Source organism: Canis aureus, chromosome 31 (assembly GCF_053574225.1).
Source record: "Canis aureus isolate CA01 chromosome 31, VMU_Caureus_v.1.0, whole genome shotgun sequence".
NCBI classification, from domain to species: domain Eukaryota; kingdom Metazoa; phylum Chordata; class Mammalia; order Carnivora; family Canidae; genus Canis; species Canis aureus.
This window is the reverse complement of record NC_135641.1, coordinates 28,802,122-28,822,788: the sequence shown is the minus strand read 5'-3', so window position 1 is coordinate 28,822,788 and position 20,667 is coordinate 28,802,122. Positions and strand designations below refer to the sequence as shown.

At 38.4% G+C, this 20,667-nt stretch overlaps 1 protein-coding gene across 2 annotated transcripts in view; it reads left to right on the top strand.

The window, feature by feature from the left end:
* The window catches only part of FGF12 (fibroblast growth factor 12), a 550,076-nt gene that overhangs the window by 177,848 nt on the left and 351,561 nt on the right, over positions 1 to 20,667 (top strand). The window contains exon 1 of one of the 2 annotated variants that reach the window (XM_077880097.1): positions 14,151 to 14,304. The exons of the other annotated variant lie outside the window; for it this stretch is intronic. Within the exon in view, the coding sequence (XP_077736223.1) occupies positions 14,214 to 14,304 (91 nt within the window). The 5' untranslated portion in view covers positions 14,151 to 14,213. Of the gene's footprint in view, positions 1 to 14,150; positions 14,305 to 20,667 lie in introns of those variants that run through there. 2 annotated transcript variants of the gene reach the window in all.

The window sequence follows — 20,667 nt, the reverse complement described above, 5'->3', positions numbered from 1 at the left end:
ACTTGTGACACATTTAAGTGGAGCTTCCCAGGAAAGCTTGGAAATATGGAAGAAAACTATGGAGGGATCTTGTCAGAAAACACACATATACACACGGGAATCATCGAGAAATGTAGTTGCTAAGATTTGCCCAAAAAACGTAAGGAGGGGAAAGATTAGAAGCTGTAGCCCAGGAAACAGTAAGACTGGGAGGTTGCAGAGGAAGAAAACTGAAATTAAATAGAGAAACAAAAGAAAAACTAAGAGGAAAGTGGTGTCTCTTAATACGAGAAGGAAGATTTTCATGAAATAGAGAGTGATCAATAATTTTCACACATATAATTACAGTTTTAGGTATAGTTAGGACAAAATATGTCCATTGAATCTGGGATAGTCTAGTTTATGGTGACTTTAGAAGAACGTAAGTGGGGTTACATGGGCAAAAGGCAGCATTCAGCAGGTTTATGGAGAGATAAAAGGTGATAAAATGGAGATAGTATATGTAGACTCTGCTTTAAGATGTTTGCCAGTTTAAGGAAAGGAAGAATGAAAGGACAGAAAAATAATGCACAGTCATGTGGGATTTGGAAAATTCTGTATGAGTCTCTTACCTGGAACATGGGAGTGCCATTCTTGGCCTTAAATTGTTTTGTGCTTAGGCACAAAGACACATATATGTATATTTGTGAATATATTTGTGTGTATAAGGGGACGTTAAAAGGAGCTAAAATACACTCTGAGTTACCACATGTTAATCCAGTCTTCACTATGACTCTAGTCAATGGCTCCAGTTAGCTTTTGTCTCCTTCCTATACTTGACCACGGATCCCTGTGACCACTTGTATCAAGTGAAAACTTGCTATTATGGGAGTCAGCCTAAGCCTTGAGCTAAGACTCTCTCTCATGCCCTATTGTGGAGATTGACAATAATAAAAACCTCACAATTTACTACCAACGCAATCCTTATTTTTATTGTTGTCAGGTCTTTAAATGAATGGCTGCCCTTGACTTCTCAAAAGCAGACAATCTGCAGAAAGAAAATTTGATTTTCAAAGAAGGGAAAATTGCCCTGAAATCATTTCTATGTATTTTATAAAACGTTTGATTCTTACACTATCATACCCAGAGTCCATAGCATAGTGTTTTGTAAAGAATATTGAACTGGGAGGCAGAGTCCTAAGTTAGACTCACAGCTCTGTCCCTGGGGGTCATGTGGCTTTAGGCAAAACCACTATCCTGTTTTTGTCCTCTTTTTCTGTTCCTGGATGGGGTTAGATATCACCTATTACCCATCACCACTTCCATTGAGATTTTATTTCCTTAAAACCCTAAATGAAGTCACTCCACAGATTAATTTCCTTTTCTTCGCTATGGTTCAGAAGAACTCTGTTCTTGAGAAATGTCACTACATCGTCTTTGCCATTTCCACAGGCCTCTATTGTTATCAACATTATCTGTATAGCTATCTGTTCTTCCCCATGTCCACTACTGTGGTCACAGAGGACATTAGTTATCTTTCCAATATGAAATATACATTCAATACATGTATGTTGAGTAGAAATGAATGTTTTCAAAGATTCATTTATTTATTTGAGAGAGAGAGAGAGTGCGGGTGTTCACAAATTAGCAGGCAGGGGCAGAAAGAGAAGAAGAAGCAGACCCCCAGCTAAGTGGAGGAGCCCAAAGCAGAGCTCCTTCCTATACTTGTCTCTCGTGGGGATCACGACCTGAGCTGAAGGCAGATGCTTAACTAACTGAGTCACCCAGATGCCCCAGAAATGAATTTTTTAACTCATGTAGCAGGTAAACTTAATATCTACCATAAAATGTAATGAGACTGTTAATTGGAGAGGATAGTTAATGTGAAAATTAAAAGGGTTTGGTTGCATATTGCTGGAGTTAATGGGGGATCTGTATTATTGTTCTGGTATCCTGAAGACTTAAGGTTGTTGAAATTTCATGAGGGCATGAAGAAATCAAATACAGCTTATATTAGTTATATTGCAATGACCTTTTTTCCCCAATGTCACTTAACTTTAAGACCTCATTTTAAAACATAGGTACATAAATTTAAAATAAGAATAAGAGTAATACCTCAGATTTATGGCACTTTGGCTTTTCTTATTATTTTTTTTTAATCTCTTGTATGGTTTTTGTTAGAGGATAAGGCTCATTGATACCTAAGCTCTTTTTGGTACCAGCATCGTATTGGTAGAGGCACTGAGAAGGTATGATTCTGATTTAAGTCTTCTGACTCTCTGGGCATTTAGACTTGTTAGCAATTTGGAAATGACATTTCTAGTTTTAGTGTATCTCCCTCAGTTTGTATTTTTATATTTTAATCAGGGTTAGTAATAAATAATTTTTTAATCAAAATGTGTATACTTAACTTTTTAAAAATATTTATTTTGAAGAGGTAATATATACACATAAGACCAAGTTTGGAAGTAGGAAGTAAACTGCAATCTCCTTCTCTCCCCTGTTTCCAGCGTCTTAATCTTCCTCCCTAAGACTATACCTGATGCCAGTCACTTGTGTCCTTGTTCAGAAAGGGTCCATGAGTTTATAAACATAAATGTATGCACATTTTTTCTCTACCATACAAATTGTAGACTATGCTAATGCTCTTTTATATGCTTGTTAAATTTAGTAAAACATTCAAAGATCTGTCCATTTTAATACATATGGAGTCGCTACATTTTTTTAAATTGCAAAACATTGCTTTTTAGGGTTGTGCCAAAATTGAACTAGCTCCCTATTGATGGATCAGTATCATTAATATCAAATAGCATTATCAACAATATTGTACTGGTACCTTGTGTGATTGTCACTGGTTGTACAATGGGCAATTATATTTGGAAGTTAATATCTAGAAAGGGCATTTGGGAGAAGTGGTTTTTTTAAATTTCAAAAGATAGAGACAAATTGCCATCCATCAAGGCAATCTATGTGTACTCTTACCAAGAATGTAAGATTTCCATGTCCTTTACATTCTCTCTAGAACATTGGGTTAGCAAACATTTTCATCCTTGAAATTTGAACAATTGAGAAATGATACTTTACTGTTGATATATTTTGTAGTTGTCTAATTATAAGTGAATTATGTGACTTTTCACATGTTTAAAATTGAATTACATCTCCTGTATAGTTCATAACCTTACTCTAAATTCTTTGTGGGTTATTGTTTTTTAATTTAATGTATATTTTTCCCAGATGGAAAATCCACAAAAACCATCTCCATTTAATTTCACTTCATCAATATTTAGTAGGAATTAATATTTAATATTTAACATTTGTTATTAATTTCATTCAACCAATATGTAGTAAATAATTTATTACATGTTCTAAGTAATGAAGATATTAAAAATGAAAGCTATAGATACCTAAATTTATAGATAAAGGGGCTCAGTCTCTTGGAGAAGATATATATGTGGAGACAGAATAAATAAATTTTATGGTAGAAGAACTATAGTTTTCAGAAAAAATTTCCCTGAGAGAACACTGGCATTTGTGGTAGGTCTGAAAGAATGTGTGGGATTTTTAGGATTAGAGAAATGTTCAGGTGATGGGAGTGAGACTACCCATTAAGAACTGTGTCCCCTGTTTTGATATTGAGTTTTTATTAATAAGCAAATGGCACTTCCTTGAAATTTTCCCAGTATTAACCATCTTGTACTGAAGGATTCTCACAGTAAACAACTCATACTTGGCTATGATAAGGTAGAAACATTTTTCTTCTCTGTGACTCAGATGGCTCATTTTTAAAGTTTGCTTATAGATGACAAACTCTGCATTTATTCAAAACAACTTGTTAAAGAGCTATTAGAAGGAAATGGAAAATATCTGATAGCAGCAGCAAATCTTGAAGTACTATTTATTTGAAGATGGGGTCTGGGGATGGGAAGGTTGGAAGAAAAGGTTGGAAGTCTTAATCATTAACCTGACCTCAGATGGCTTTATCAGAAAAGTACTGCATACCTAGTGTTATTCCTTGCCTGTTAGGTCTGGTAAGACAAGAGGTATATGGTGAGTGCCCTGTAACTGAGAGTGATGCGATGGAACACAGGCCAGGGGTGGAGGTAAATAGAATCTGAATTCTGGGTGCTGTTCCTTTCCAAGCAGTCTGTTCTGTAATGAAGGCAGTACCTATTCAGTGTGGGTAGAAAGTAAAGTAGCAGCATTTCTTAAGCATTGAATATTGTATATTTCAATGAAAGTTATAGCCCTTGATTAAGCTCAAGTTTTTAAACCTAAATGAAGCTTTTTCTAACTGCATACTATTTACCCTCAAAAGACAGAATGAACTATCCCTTCTTTGTAACTTTACTGAAATTTCAGTCCTACCACTACTGCAAAGCTATGTTATAGTTATGGTATATATATATCTCCATTCCTTTACTAGATTTTTAAGGCAAGGAGTTAAATTTAGTTTCTAAATCTTTGTGGGGAGGTGATGGATGGGTGAATGGGTTAAAGGTAATCTGGAAACTTTACACTGTTTTCCTAATGACGATGGCCTTGTTTTGAACTCCCACCTCAACATTTTTAAAAAATTTAATTCAATGTAATTAGTTTAGTTTTAATACTCTCCCTGGTGGTAAATATTGGTCTTTTATAAGTGTTTTTTTATAAGTCTTTTATAAGTTTTTTCCCCCAATAGAAAAATGGGAAAACAATAGGAACAGGTAATTCCTCACAAAAATATAAGCTCTCACATGAAAAAACAAAAAAGGTTCAAACATCCTTATAATTAGAAACAACATTGTGAGCAAACTGACAAAAATAAAAAAAAAAATAAAAGAGGCCAATGCATTCTGTTGTTGAGTATGTGGGGAAACAGGCACTCTCATATATTGCTGGTAGGAATCCAAATCCATGAAAGCCTTTTGAAGGGAAACTTGGCAATACCTAACAAAACTACCTATATACTTACTTTTTGACTGAGCATTCCCATTCCTAAGAATCATATTGTTGCAAACAAATGATCATGGGGGGAGAAAAGAGAGGAAAACCAAGAAACAAACTCTTAACTATAGAGGACAAACTGATGATTACCAGAGGGGAGGTGGGTGGGAGGATGGGTTAAATAGATGATGGGGATTAAGGAGGACACTTGTGATGAGCACTGAGTATTGAATGGAAGTGCTGAATCACTAAATTGTACATCTGAAACTAATATTACACTGTATGCTAAATAACTGGAATTTAAATTAAAACTAAATAAAATCATATTGTTATAAGAATCTACTCTCCAACAATATAAAAATATGCACATGTTATTTATTGCAGTATTATTTGTAATAGCAAAATATTGGAAATAACCTAAGGTTCACTAAATATGAAAGTATCTGCTCAGTTGTACAAAAACATAGAGAATATAAAACAGAAAATAAAGGGACCAGTTACCTAAAGGGATGGGTGGGAAAGGAGTGGAAAGAGGGGAAATGAGAACAGGATGGGATGGGGGATCAGGGAGTGACACTTATTGGAGGATAATTTTTAATTTTTAAGTTTTGACTCTTAAAACCATACCAATGTTTTATATACTCAAAAAAGAAAGAAAGAATTAAAGCTAATTATTTTTGATTAAATAATTAAAATCAGCCAGCATGGAATTAAGGCAATAACAAATGAATCTAACTGGATTATAAATGAATGACTAATCCATACTGAAAAGGATGGGGAAGAAAACAACTAACCTATGTCACTTCAGGAAATATATATTTTTTTAATGTATGAAAGTTGTTTATTTTTTTTCAAAGTAAACCAACTAAAATACTTTTCTTCTAGAAAACAAAAACATTCTCCTTGAAGAAAACTGGAAAAATACAATCAGAAAGCAAAAGTAAAAATTACATTTATTTTAAATGTGCAGAGATCTCTCCTATTTGCAGTCTGGCACATTTTCATCAAGTTTTTTTTTTTTTTTTAAGTTGAAGTATAGTTGACACACAATATTATATTACTTTCAGGTGTACAACATAGTGATTCAACAATTATATATAAAACAACTATTTATATACATTTATATATACAATTTATATACACACATTTATATATACAATTATATATATAATAAATATATAATTGTGTGTGTGTATATATATATACATATATATATATATATACACACACACCATAGTAAGTGTAGTCACAATCTGCCCTCCAATGATGTTATTACAACACAATTTTTTGTCATGGGGTTGGATTTAAAAAAAATTTATTTAAAATAAATTTAACTATCATATATTGTATTATTAGTTTCAGGGGTAGAATTTAGTGATTCATCAGTTGCATACAACACCTGGTGCTCATTACATCAAGTGGCCTTCTTAATGCCCATCACCCAGTTACCCCATCCCCCACCCATCTCCCCTCCAGCAACCCTCAGTTTGTTCCCTATAGTTAAGAATCTTTTATGGTTTGCTTTCCTCTCTGTTTTCAATCTTATTTTATTTTTCCTTCCCTTCCCCTATGTTCATCTGTTTTGTTTCTTAAATTTCACATATGAGTGAAATCGTATGGTATTTGTCTTTCCCTGTCTGACTTATATCACTTAGCATAATACTGTCTAGTTCTATCCATATCATCACAAAAGATTTCATTCTTTTTGAAGACTTAGTAATATTCCATTACTAATATTCCATTACTAATACACCATATTTTCTTTATCCATTCATCTGTCAATGGACATCTGGGCTCTTTCCATAGTTTGGCTATTGTGGACATTGCTGCTATAAACACTAGAGTGCATGTGCCCCTTCAAGGGGATACATGTTTGTATCCTTTAGATAAATACCTAGTGGTGCAATTGCTGAGTAGTAGGGTAGCTCTATTTTTAACTTTTTGTTAAAGTTTTTTGAAAACTTTTTGAAAAACTTCCATACTATTTTCCAGAGTGGCTGTACCAGTTTGCATTTCCAGTAACAGTATAAGAAGAGTTCCCCTTTCTCTGCATCCTTCCCAACATCTGTTGTTTCCCTAGTTGTTAATTTTAGCCATTCTGACAGGTGTAAGGTAGATATGTCATTGTGGTTTTGATTTGTACAGAAATAATATTTGATTGGATACTGTAAGGTTAAAGACAAAAACAACTCTTCATAAATACTGTACTCTGATGATGATCCATTTCTCAGGAATATTGGTTTGGAATTCTGTAACTACTTTAAGTGTATTTTAGGATTGAATAAACAAGTGAATATATTATAAATAATAAAATTCAGGTTTTTCATAGTCAGAGAAAGAAATTACAATAAGGAAATGGCAAAGAGTAAAACAAAACTTGTGTTTGATTGGAATCATAGGTATTAGTGTTTGTTATCTCTCTGTCTTTGTCCTATCTCTATTTCTATACCTATCTATAGATATCTACCTATTATATATCTACATATAAATATATCCACATATAGATACATGTAGATATCTCCATTTATATATAGAGATAGATATTTCAACAGATATGATGTATGAATACGTGTAGGTTTGTATATACATATATTTCCTAGCTCTCTCCACCAAAAGAGCCTAGGAGGGATGATATGCCAGTAACGATGAGCACACTTACCACCCAGGATTTGGTTCCTAAATACTATTCTCCAATAAAAAGAACTAGGACTCATTAGAAAATTAGTTGATTCTAGAGCTGGGGCAGGAAAAATAAAAGATAAACCTGAAATGTCTTGTGATACCAGAAAATTAAGGAATTGCTCAATAAAAGGACATAGGAACCAAACAGGTGGACCTCCCAAAGGCTAAAGCTCGAACAATTGGAGCCACAAAATGATAGTATTGGATTATGACCCATAGAATAAATATCCTTGAGGCCATACTGGAATTCCACAATGGAATAAATATATGGAGAAGAAGGTACAGCTCTTACAGAAGAATTCCCATTACTCTAGAAGGAATGAAGAACACACAAAGTCACTTTTAGGAAAACTGCATAATGATAATTGCTAGAAGCAAGATCTACCAAATGATGCTAAAATCAGTGGATAAAAGTTTGAGGAGAAAAAAGATACTAATGTAGCCTCAAAGTTTTTCTCAAGAGATTTATCAACTAGTGGCGGTTGTGTGGCTCAGTCAGTTAAGTGTCCCACTCTTGATTTCAGCTCAGGTCATCATCTCAGGATTGTGAGATTGAGTTCCACATTGGGCTTCGTGCTGGGTGCGGAAACTGCTCATGATTCTCTCTCTCCCTCTCTTTTTGCCCCTCCCTCACAAAAAAGAGATTAATCAAATACAAATAAAAAATAACTTTATAGTATAGAAACTTAGCAGACACTACCTTAACCAAGTGATAGGTACTATATCACTAGTTGACATCATGTAATGACACACTAAGGAGGAAAGAACATGGACAATGTGACTTTCTTGCCAAAATTAATAGCCTTATATGGATCATGAGGAAGCATCAGACAAAACCAAATTGAACAAAATTCCACAAAATATTTGACTAGGGCAGCCCCGGTGGCGCAGCGGTTTAGCGCCGCCTGCAGCCTAGGGAGTGATCCTGGAGACCCTGGATCGAGTCCCATGTCAGGCTCTCTGCATGGAGCCTGCTTCTCCCTCTGCCTGTGTCTGTGCCTCTGTGTGTGTGTGTGTGTGTGTGTGTGTGTGTGTGTGTGTGTATGAATAAATAAATAAAAAATCTTAAAAAATTAAAAAATATTTGACTAATATTAATTGGAAGTGTCAAAGTTCTGAAAGGCAAGAAGAAGCTGAGAGACTGTAATAAATGGAAAGAGACTAAGAAGACACATTAAATGCAAAGTGGATCCAAGTTGGATCCTGGAACAGAAAAAGGGTATGAGGCAAAACCAAACCAAACCAAAACAAACAAACCTGGTGAAATTCTAAATTTTGCAGTTTACTTAATAGCATAGTATCAGTGTGAGTTTACTAGCTGTGATAACTATACACCGGCTATGTGAGTTACTAACATCAAAAGAAGTTGAGTGAAGAGTATACATGAACTCTACTATTTTGCAACTTTCCTAGAAGTCTAAATTTATTTTAAAATAAAAGTTTGGAGATAAATAATAGAAAAAGAACAAGAGGAAGTAGATAATACAAATAAAAACCCCATGTATGTGATCTTTTAAAAATAGTTAAAAGTTATTTGGATGATATATGTCATTAATTAGGTAATGACTGGTTACTGGTTTTGCTACATTATCTAATGAGGTTGGCTCTAACAAGGAAATACCACATACTAGATGGCTTATGTGACAAACATTTATTTCTCACAGTTCTGGAGTCTAGGAAGTCCAAGATCAAGGTCACCAGGATATCTGGTGTCTGGTGAGTACCTACATCCTAGCTCACAAACGGCTGTCTTCTCAATGTCTTCTCACTGTGTCTTCACAAGGTGAAAGGGGAGAGGGAGCTGTCCAAGGCCTTCTTTTTTTATAAGGGCACTAATCCCATGCATGAGGGTAAAGCCTCCCACAGGCTCAATTTTCCAAATACCTTGAGGGTTAGGATTTCAACATATGAATTTGAGGGGTGGGGATGAAAACATTTAGTCTATGGTAGTTGTCTATCAAAACTGGATTTGAAAAAAAAAAAAAAGCAAACAAACAAAAACTGGATTTGAAGATATTTCTAAGACAGGAGATACAGGCCTGGTTTTTACCCTGGCAGTTAGAGGACTGTACATAACATAGAACAAAGATACTATGTATCCAATTATTCTGGTGTTTGTCTTTTACTTTCTGTGTTGATTTCTCTATAAAAATAAAGTTGCTTTCTATTCAATAGATATTTTGCCGTTAGTATACTCATTAAAATTTTGGGGGCCTGGCAAAATTATGAATGTGTTATTACTTATTCAATGTAGACTTCCAAGCAGATAAATATACAGATAAATTCACAGCTGATGGCCAAGAGTCCATAGATTCCTATTTAATATGAACAGAAAATATCTCAGATAAATCACCACTTAAAAATCTCAGAACTACCTCACATAATTATGAACTTCTACAAACTGTGAGTAAATAACTATAGAGTCACCTGGGTGGCTCAGTAGTTGAGTATCTGCCTTCCGCTCAGGGCGTGATCCCCGGGTCCTGGGATTGAGTCCCACGCCAGACTCCCTATGGGGAGCCTGTTTCTCCTTCTGCCTATGTCTCTGCCTCTCTCTCTCTCTCTCTCTTTTTTTTTAAAAGATTTTATTTATTTATTCATGAGAGACACAGAGAGAGGCAGACACATAGGCAGAGGGAGAGCAGGCTCCATGCAGGAAGCCCAATGTGGGACTGGATCCCAGGACCCTGGGATCATGCCCTGAGCTGAAGGCAAGACACTCAACTGCTGAGCCACCTAGGCGTCCCTCTCTGTGTCTCTCATAAATAAATAAATAAATAAATAAATAAATAAATAAATAAATAAATAAAATCTTAACTATAAACTATAAAAAGGAAAAAAAATAGATACTAAGAATTTAAAGAAGTTCACCTATCATTATGTATCAGATTTTCCAATCCTTCTCAGAAAGTGATAAATTGTTTCCTTTGGAAACCACACTGGTGAGTCACTTGCCAGAGTTGGCCCAAAGTCAATAAGAAAATAGAGAGAATGCTTAACTTTAAAAATCTTAATTAGAAGCAGATAATATGATTTAAAATTTGGTAATTATGTAATAATATATTTTGAATTTAAAATAAAAAATATAATTGCAAGTAAAAATTTGATCTTGGGTGTGTAATAATACAATACATAGCAGAAAATTTGAAGTTTTGCTTAAGCTAAAATGCACTACTTTCCTACCATCCATTGTGCTCCTGGCTATTATTCTTTGTTTTGTTTTGTCCTTTTGGGGATGTTATGGTACTTGTAGAAATGAGTTCTCCTTAAGTACTGCCCAAGATATTTTAAGAAAACTATATCTATGTTCCTAATTGGATTTTGATGTCCTTAGGAGTTGCTTTAACAAGAATACATCAAATCCTGATAAGGGGAAGAAACATTATTTTTTAAAACTAAGTCTCAATAATAAAACTCCAGTGATCCATTCCCTTTTATACCTGCTTTGATCAAATACCCACAATATGGGCAGCCTGGGTCGCTCAGCGGTTTAGCGCCACCTTCAGCCCAGGGTGTGTGTGATCCTATAGACTTGGGATCAAGTCCCACTCAGGCTCCCTGCATGTAGCCTGCTTCTCCCTCTGCCTGCTCTCTCTCTTTCTCTCTCTCTCATGAATAAATAAATAAAATCTTTATTATATATATAAAGATTATATATATAATATATAATAGGAAGTATAATATATATTATATTTCCACAATATATAATAGGAAAATATTTTGTATTAAAATGTCAGATGCTCTCATTGGTTTCTTCTGAACTCATCTGAGAGTTCAGTAATGACAAGAAATCTATAAATGTGATCTCCAGTTTTTTTTTTTCAAGTACTATGATGACCCATTTTCTTTGTGATGAATAAACTTGACCATAATTACTGTGACAGCCATTTAAACAAGACCACAGCAGGCCGTTTGAATATTAATTGTGACATTGTTGGTTTTCCTGTCTTGCCTACTAACAGTTTGTAATTCTACTGAGAAGAGGGAAGATTCACATGTAAACCCTCCCCGTAATCAAATACAACAGCCACTCTGTTAGGCCATTAACTAGCCCCTAGAACCTGGGGCATTTGGTGATAGAATCTGGTCTTGCAAAGATAATCGATTATGCAAAGCACTTTCACATGTTTTATCTCACTAAATCCTTGCAACAGCCTTGCTAGGAACGTAGAGAGGCTCATTATGAATATGAAAATTGATGCTCCGGAGGTCATGTGCATTTTACAATCACACATGAAGCTGCTCATTCGGCTCATCTTCCTTGTGGGAACCAAGGCCCCATCCTATTCCTTTGCTACATTTCAAGGAATAGCATTTCTGTCAAAGTAAAGAAACAGCTCTAGACGTTGGGTTCCAGAGCAGGAGAGCTCTACCGGAAAACTCTCTGCCTCTGCTTGCAGCATGAAGGGCTATTTTTAGATGTTTTCCTTTTGCTAATTGCCTCTCCCTCCATGGGGAATTTCTATGGGCTGAATCCCCAGATGAGCCAAGTTTCTCACTAATTCCCGAAGAAACCGGAAAGACCAAGGCCACAGCCCAGGTTGCCTGGGGCCTCAGAACCTCCCCAGTGATAACAGTGTGGTGGCTTCAGCAAGATCATCAAGGACCTGGGATCCCACTGAACGATGGGGCTAAGAGGTCACTAGAAGGAAGGCTTGGATGTGTCTTCTAGAGTCTTGGAACCACCGTGAATGACCTTGCCTGGAACTCAGTTCTGAAAGGAGTTTAGAGAATGTGGAGCCAGCAGTGACTGTGGGCTCAAAAGGCCCTCCAGATTATCTGGATTTCTTCTACCATCTTTGAGAAGAAAAAGGAAGACACTTCTGAATGAGATGTCTCCAGGTAACTTTAACCTGAAGCTTTGGCCTTCAGGGAACATCACAGGAACTGTGAAGGTTTAGCCTAGAGAAGGGAAAGAAGAAAGAGGTGATGAAAACCATTTTCACTCCTTTGCAGGGAAGAGGTAACTAGCTAGTGGCCTTGAGACAATGAAGTAAGTTTTTGGCTCAATGTCGGGGTAAAACTTCTAGCAGGATTTGTGCAATGAACTATCTGGGGAGCTGGTTGTTCTCTATTACCTGAACCATTCCAGGAGAAATGCCCACATTGGTATGCACTCCCGTGTTTGTTGAAAAGCGAAAGTTATCAAAACCCTACAGGTGGGGGGGCTAAGTAATAATAATTGCTAACACTATTAATAGCACTTACCTTATTCCAAGTTTTAAAAAAATCTTCAACAAGGTAGATGCTATTAACTCTTACTGATGAGGAAACTGAGGCACAAAGAGGTTAAGTAATTTGTTCAAGGTCACACAGCGAGTAGGATTTTGAGCATAGACTGCTTGTCTCCAGCATCTGTGCTTTTAACCACTTGCTGTATTGCTGTCCTCTAAGGTCTCTTCCTGCTCAGAGATTCCAGATAGGGTGGAGTCTGCTCCCATAGTCAGCATTCTTTGTAAGCTTCAAAATCTAAGGCTTCCAAAAGGCTATTGATGGCCTCTGAGAACGAATAGACAAACAAACAAAGCCAAAGAGGTTGCTGACAAGAAAAAAAAAAACAACAAAAAAATCGAGGCCGGTAGACCCACAGGGAAGCTCACTCACGGGTCATCTTTGGGGCCCGTTGGCAGAAACAACCTACTGGAGTATCGCATCAAAGAGAAGTGCTCTTGTTTTCGGATTTCCCGCCTCATCTGCCTCTCCATCCCCACCTGTGGCCTTCCTGCCCCTTTGGCCTCCCTCTCTATACCGCCCCCTTCAGCCCCTCGCCCCCCGCCCCCCCCCCCCCGCCTCCCCAGTGCACCTGTGCCAAGCTTTTCGAGGAGACTAGAAGCCAAGGAGACAATGGTGAACCAGCTGCCAGTTCTGTATCTCTTCCCCGCTCCGCGCCGAGGGGTATGTGACTTGCCCAAGGTCACAGAGCCCCGCTCACGGAATCCAGGTGTCCAGGCTCCCACCTCCGCGCTGCGCCCAGACACACCTTCGCTCTCCTGGCGCGCACCCAAGAGCGCTCTTTATTCCACATCCGCGCCTCCCCAGCCCCCACCCCTCGGTTCCCCGGAGTCGCTTCTGACGCTCCGCAGCCTCCAGGGTCCAGCCCTTCCTGCGGGTGCTTCCCTTCCGCCGGATTCCCACGCCGGAGTCGCCCTCGGCAGGCGCGCAGCCCGCGGGAGCGCAGCCTTCCGGGCTAGCTCGGCCGCGCCCCGAGGAGCCCCCGCGCCCCCCGCGCCCCCTGCGCCCCGGGCGCGGGCACTGAGGCGGGAGGGCCCGGGCCGGCTCGGGACCCCGTCCTCGCCCCTCCGGAAAGAGGCACCGACCCACGGCGACGTCCCCGCGTGGCCGGTCCACTCTCCCTCCGTCCGCAGCCCAGCCACTTCCTTCGGGAAGTCCCCAAGAGTCACGGTCGAGCCTGCTGGGGTGTGGCCGCGCCGCCCGCTCCCCCCGGGGCTGCCCCCAGCCGCCAGCACCTGCTCCTGCTCCTTCCTCCCTCCCCCCGGCCCGGCCCGGCCCCGCGCCCCGGCTCCCCGTCCACCTGGGACGCGCGCACCATGGACTCGGGACCCGGCAGCCGAAGCCAGGCCGCCTTTTGGTTGGACAATTAGCAGAGGTGGGCGGGGAGTTGACGAACCCCACACACGCGCCTCTCCATGAAGATTCTTGAGCTTTCTTTGAAGAAAGGAGTGCATATGCTGCAGTGTCTCTGTGGAAGGAGCCTGAGGTCCAGCAACAGCCTAAGTGGTGAGGAAAATGTTCTTTCCCAGCCCTAGAGCGCCGCAGATGCCCCCACGTCCCCACCCCTTCCTCCCCCTGGCTCCCCGCGCCTCCCCCCCCCCCTCCTTTTATTCCGCGCTGGCAGTGGTAGAAGGAAGGCGTTTCCCTACTGGGGCGGGGGCATGGCCCCGCCGCCGGTTCTGTCTTTGGGGGTGCTTTCCCCTGATCCCTGAAGTCCTGTGCGCTTTGTGGAACGCCCCAGCTCTCGCCGGGCGCCTGAGCTGGCCGCGCGGGGCTCTGCGAGGGGTGCTTGCAAAGTGATCTGCCTGCGCACTGCCTCGCGGCTCCCTCCTGGGGACTTGGGAGGGCGGCGTGCGGCTGGCACTTGCTTAGTGTCTCCTCTTGAGAAGTTGCTGGTGCGTTCGACAGGAGAGGGGACTTTTAAACAGGTGGCCGACGGGCCAGGTATCCTTTACTTTTCTTGCTTTGTCGGAGAAGTGGACTTCGGGCCCCGCGTCGGAGAGTAGCTTGGCCCTGGAGAGCAAGCGGTTTCTGTCCTTGGTGCTGAAACAGGAGAGGCCCCAGTAGCCCTGGGTTCCACCATCCGCGTCCCTCAGGAAAGGCCCAGCGCGGGAAAGAAAGAGAATCAGACCCTTTTAATGACCTGCGAAATTAAAATTTTTAAATGAAAAAAAAAATACGAGACTAAAATCAAGTAAGTGGAATTCTTTTCTGATGAAGCGGTACATATGCGGTGCTGTTTCACCACACTTTGTGTTGTGCGTTTCTCTCTCTCTCTCTTTTTTAAGGTGTAAGTGTTCTTTAAAGTGATTATGTCTATTAACCTTGCAAGTGCTAATCCAGTTTTTGTGTCTTTTGGTGTTCTCTTCACAAATTGGGGGTGGGGTGTGAGGAGAGAGGTAAGGTGCCCCTATTATGTCTGAGCAAGTGTGTCTTTGTGAAATAATTTTTGTGTGTGTGCATAAATTGCACGTAACGTTAATAGTCAACGTTTTAACAATATTGTAATAGATTTCATATATAAAACTTCCTATGCTATTCTGGGGGATCTGATTCATTTGGTTACATACCTATTTTCACCCTGTTCTGGAGCTATGAAGACTATATTTAGAAAGATTAGAATATATATAGATTTCATTCATTTTTTTAAATAAAACTTTGACTTTCTGATTACTCACCACTTTAAATGAAAAGTGAAATTATTTTAAAAGAACTAATTAGATAATTTAACTATATGTGAAATACGAGAATACCCTTTGAAATAAAATCAGCAGTGAGATCTTATATTTTTACTTTTATTCACTTCTTAAGGTTATTTACACAGTCTTTTTTTCTTTTGCCACCATATTTATAAGTGCTAAGATATCCAACTGCTGTATTCTAAATTAATATGCTTGAAGTTTTGTATTTTGAGAATACATATCTCAGGAAGCCAGTAGATATATATGTTGATATTATTTCAGTTTTCCTTGCTTATGTTAAATAAAACGTGAATGATTGCAACTTGGATATATGTTTCCTAGATGTGAAAAAAAGTTTACGTATGTATGGTGTGTAAGAATGACAGGACTCCACCTTGTATAAAAATAGATAACACATTAATTTACATGCAGAGTCAGTCTCTTATATAGTAACAAATCCAAATAGAAGTGATAAGATATGTGAAAGGGCAGCATAGGTTGTTGCAAAATCATGGGACTCACAGTCAGAAGACCCAATTATAAAGCAGTCTCAATAAAATTACTAAGAATCTTTTAAATTCAGTATTTTTATCTGGAAAAAAGTGGAAATAATAGCTCTATCCTAGTTCTTATATCTTATTTAATCCTATATTTAACATGCAATACCTTGAAAAGGGTCGTACTTCATATATACTGTTTTACTTAGAGGAGTGGTTGGTTATTTTGGAAGATGATCACTCTAGGGGAATTCTTGTTAAATGGTATGGTCACAAGGAGTAAAGGTGAAGTTTCCTTCATACCCTTTCCACAGCCAGAGATAATATACAGGGTTGCTAAAAGATTATTTCTGGGAACTATATTGCTTTTGTTTGACTGTGGCCTTTCTTAGCTTATGATCTTGGATAACACATATGACCTTGCTGTTCCTCAATTTATTCATACGTATTAATTACTATGGTAATAATACTTACCTCAGAGGTTTGTGGTGAAGATTAAATGAATTGACGATAGCCAAAGAAATGTTGAACTCTAACCATATGCCAACATGATTCTAAGAACTTTGAGTCTACCATATATAATGTGCTTAGTATGTTTCAGATATTATTGTGTTCCATTTAACATGATTTCATTCGTGTGACTTGTACCATTAGCATGACATCACAGCAGTTCTGCGTGAAATCTTGTTATTCCCCTGTATGAATACAAATTGAGGTAAAGACATCAGATACATTGTCATGGAGCAAATTTATAGGAATAAAGCTGGAATGGCCAATTTTAATTTTTTTCAACTTAACCTAAAGAGAAATATAATAATATATTGAACTGTGTCTCAATGAAGACTTTTAAGCCAGCTACTTCTTCCCCATTATTTTATAGTTGAGGGACAGGGGAGAAGTGACATAATTTGTTTTGAGAAGTTAAGAGATTCTTCTAATGGATTGATGAATTTTTGCAATTGGTAAACATTTCAATATTCTATTTAGGTTTTGTTAAATAAATTCAAAATAATCATTATTAACTTTTGAGCTTCTTAGGGTAATTAAAACATTTTATTGTTCCTATCGTTCCTCCATAATATCAAATATTAATATCTTAACTAATTTATCTATTATATTAGTTTATAAATCCCTTTTACTTCAGGCGGCTGGAGATAGCATGAGCTGTCGAAACAATCTTAGAGGCACTTGGGTGGCTCACTTGGTTAAAGCGGCCCCCCTGACTCTTGATTTCAGCTCAGCTCATGATCTCAGAGTACTGGGATCAAGCTCCACATCAGCTCCCTGCTCAGTGCAGAGCTTGCTTGAGAGTCTCTCTTGCCCTCTCTCTCTGTCCCTCCCCCTGTTTGCACGTGTGCTCTCTCTCTCTCTCAAATAAATAAATCTTAAAAAAAAATTTTAGACAAGGTTAAGTGGGTTGTTTATGGCTGCTTCCAAGTATCTTATGATCCTTTTTTTTTTCCGTTTCTCAAAATGAATGATTTTTTTTTATGCATGTGGAGCCTATCTATTGAAAGAAAGTTAAGAAGTTTAAAATTCTAAACAATTCTGAGTATATAGCCCTTCTATTAACCTGGAAAGTGCTGTTATTAGTTCAAAGGGAGAGTGAAGTGAATTCATTTATTTTTTCTAGATTTGGGACTTTTACAAAGAAACATAAGCTTGCAGAAGAGTAGAAATTAAAACAATATCTTTAATATCTGTTCCTTTTCTTCTCAAGATCTAGTTGGGAGGAAAGCAGAAGCATTCTCTTAAAGAATGGTGTGAAGGTTACAGGTTTCTCATCACTTTGGTGGGAAAGACCTGTAAAGGAAGGATTCCTGTCCTAACAACCTGGCTCCAGAAAAAGCTGCCTTAGGTATTAACCTGACAGTGGATGGTAGCACTTTTGGCAGTGGATCCCAATAATAGTAGTAACATAAGTGTCTGTGCCTGTGTATGTGCATACATGTACAAGGAGAGAGAGGAAGCACTGTGGTTGTCTTATCACCCTAAGCTATTCCAGAAAACCAACCATTGGGCTCTCCCCATTCTGTATACAGTCATAACTCCCTGGATATTCAGTCAATTAGGGGTTGCTCAGCCTGGTAGCATGGAGGATTATCAAATGTCTAGAGATTGAGCTGTATAATTACATCAAGTAGCCTTGATACAGGATTGAAACAGTCCAGGTCAAAATAATTTATTGATCCCAATGAGCACATATTATTAAAACCCAGTTATACCCTTAATTTCAAGTACAACACTACCATCTAAATTAAAACTGCCAACTTACAGTCAGTTTGCATCAGTTAGTGTGCACCTAAGAGATTTAGGCTTTAACTACTTTACAAGATAGTTAAGTGATTCAAGAAAGAATTTGGTTGCAAAGTGGTTATTGCTTTGAGCCCATTTCCCAGGAAAGGATCCTTTAGAAAGATAGCATTACACAGTTCTTTTCAACTCTTGTCTGCCTTAGTTCTCAGTGTAGAGTCCTTTATTTTCCTTTCTTTTTCTTTAAGGATGTGAGTAACATCCAAAATTAGGACAAATGAAAATAATGTATGAAGATATTTTAAATTCAAAATCGATCTTCAGAAATCCACCTCATCAAAAGCAAATGACAAAATCTACCTTTTGAGGCCAGATACTCAGTTGTTCACATCATTTTAATTTTGAAACATGGGTGATTTCAGTGTGTAACTGCCTTCATTTATCTAATTTTGAAAAACATCACTAAAGATTAATTGATCATTTATCCATGGCAATTTTCTTTGTTGTAGAATCATTCTTTGAGCTGGTTTTTACATCATAATCTTAAAATTCCTCATTATTTCAGTGTTGCTCCGTTGGCTTCAATGAATAAGAATTATGCAATGCACAAAATGTCCATTCCTTTCTTTTTCTTTTCTTTCTTTCTTTCTTTTTTTTTAAGATTTTACTTATTTTTGCAAAAGAAAGAGAGAGGGAGAGAGAATGAGCAAAAGCAGGGGGAGGGGCTACACAGGGAGTCTGATGCGGGACTGGACCCCAGGATCCTGAGATCATGAGCTGAGCTGAAGACAGATGCTTAACTGACTGAACCACCCAGATGCCCTGTCCATCACTTTCTTATGGCTTTCATTTTCAAAGGGATTTTTGTTTTTTTAACCTGAGATTTTCAGTATTAATGTCAGAAAATTCAAGAAATTTAATGCTTGTTTTTAGTTCATTTTTTACTTATGGTACTTTTAAAAAGCAATTTGCTAAGCACCTACTATGTGCAAATGTGTTAGGCATTACCGCTTTTCACCCAATATGTTGTGTTGTCCTCTTGGGCACATTGCAGGATGGCATCACCTCATTCCCTTGAAGTTCGATGTGGCCGTGTGACTTGCATGAGCAAATGAAATGTGGGCGGAAATGACACACCCCACTTCCAGGTGGAAGCTCTAACAGCCAGAGCACAACTCACCTCAGGCTCTGACCTTTTGATGATGTTCAAGGTAGTGGTTGCTCTGTCCCTGAATGTCTGTAACAAATAGAGCCCACTGTGTGACTCATGGTGAACATTTAGCACAAATGAGAGGTTGTCTTTTTGTAGTTTAAAATTTTAAGACTGTTATCTGGCCTATCCTGATTAGGCAGGACAGTTTAAAGTAATACAATTGATGGTAGATTATTGGGCTCTGTTTTAAGATTATTTCCAGTCCAATCCTCCAGTTTCTCTAACATCTCATCTGTAGGATGTAGCCAATAGATGTATTGATTTTCTTTCAAAATCTCTGAGCAATTAAGTTAGCATCCAAACATATGTGGCTTTGCCATTCTTGTAAATTAGCATGTGTCTGGAGCCTAGCAGGTACCTTGTTTCTTAGATGATACTTATCTCCCCCTTCACCACCAAATAAGAATGAAGTAATGAAGTTCCACTGATGTTTGAGAATATTCTTTCAAAGCTGTAATTTAATTTCAAGACTCCTAAGAATTCTAGTGTTCCTTTCTGTATACCCTGATGCCCTCAAGCATATCCTGAAAAGGGAGACCTAGCTACGATACCTGGAAAATAGAAACAGCGTTGCAGCTCACATTTCTACTGCTGTTTTGCCAGAAGAGGAGAAATGCAAATAAAATAGTTTTTCTTCTCACAGAAGAAAACTGAGAGCTGTGTGCATGTGGAAAAAAACCAGGGCAGTACTATATGGTTAAGGGATTGGTCTGAATGCTCTTATCTGGGGCAGGGACCAGCAATCCATTTGCCTGTCTCCAGGTTAAGTACAGCAAAAGAGAGGTGGGAAGGAAGCCAGACTTTTTCCGAAGTCCAGGATACTTAAGTTATGCCAACGAGCTCGTTACAGTTGTTCCTTCTCCTTTCCTTCACCTGAGGATAAACATGTCTCTGACTTCAGGGTTTACCCTTCTTCAACTTAGTAAATATCCCTTGAGGTCTGATTACATGCAAGTTTCTGTGTTAGGCACTGAAGATCCTATAGGGAGAAATATATAAATATACACACAAGCAAGAAGTATGCTAGTAGGCAGGATATCATACGTCCCCAAAGTGGGGTATCAGAGAGCCTCAGTTTGTTTCTGTTTAACAGCCTTATATTTGAGTTAATGTTCTCTGATAAAATCACTGTAAGTAAGGAATAATTAATTCTGCTCATGTTAATCTCTCTGAACTTGCAGAGCATTTAGAAGTGCAAAAGTTGGTACTGGCATGGGGCAGGTGG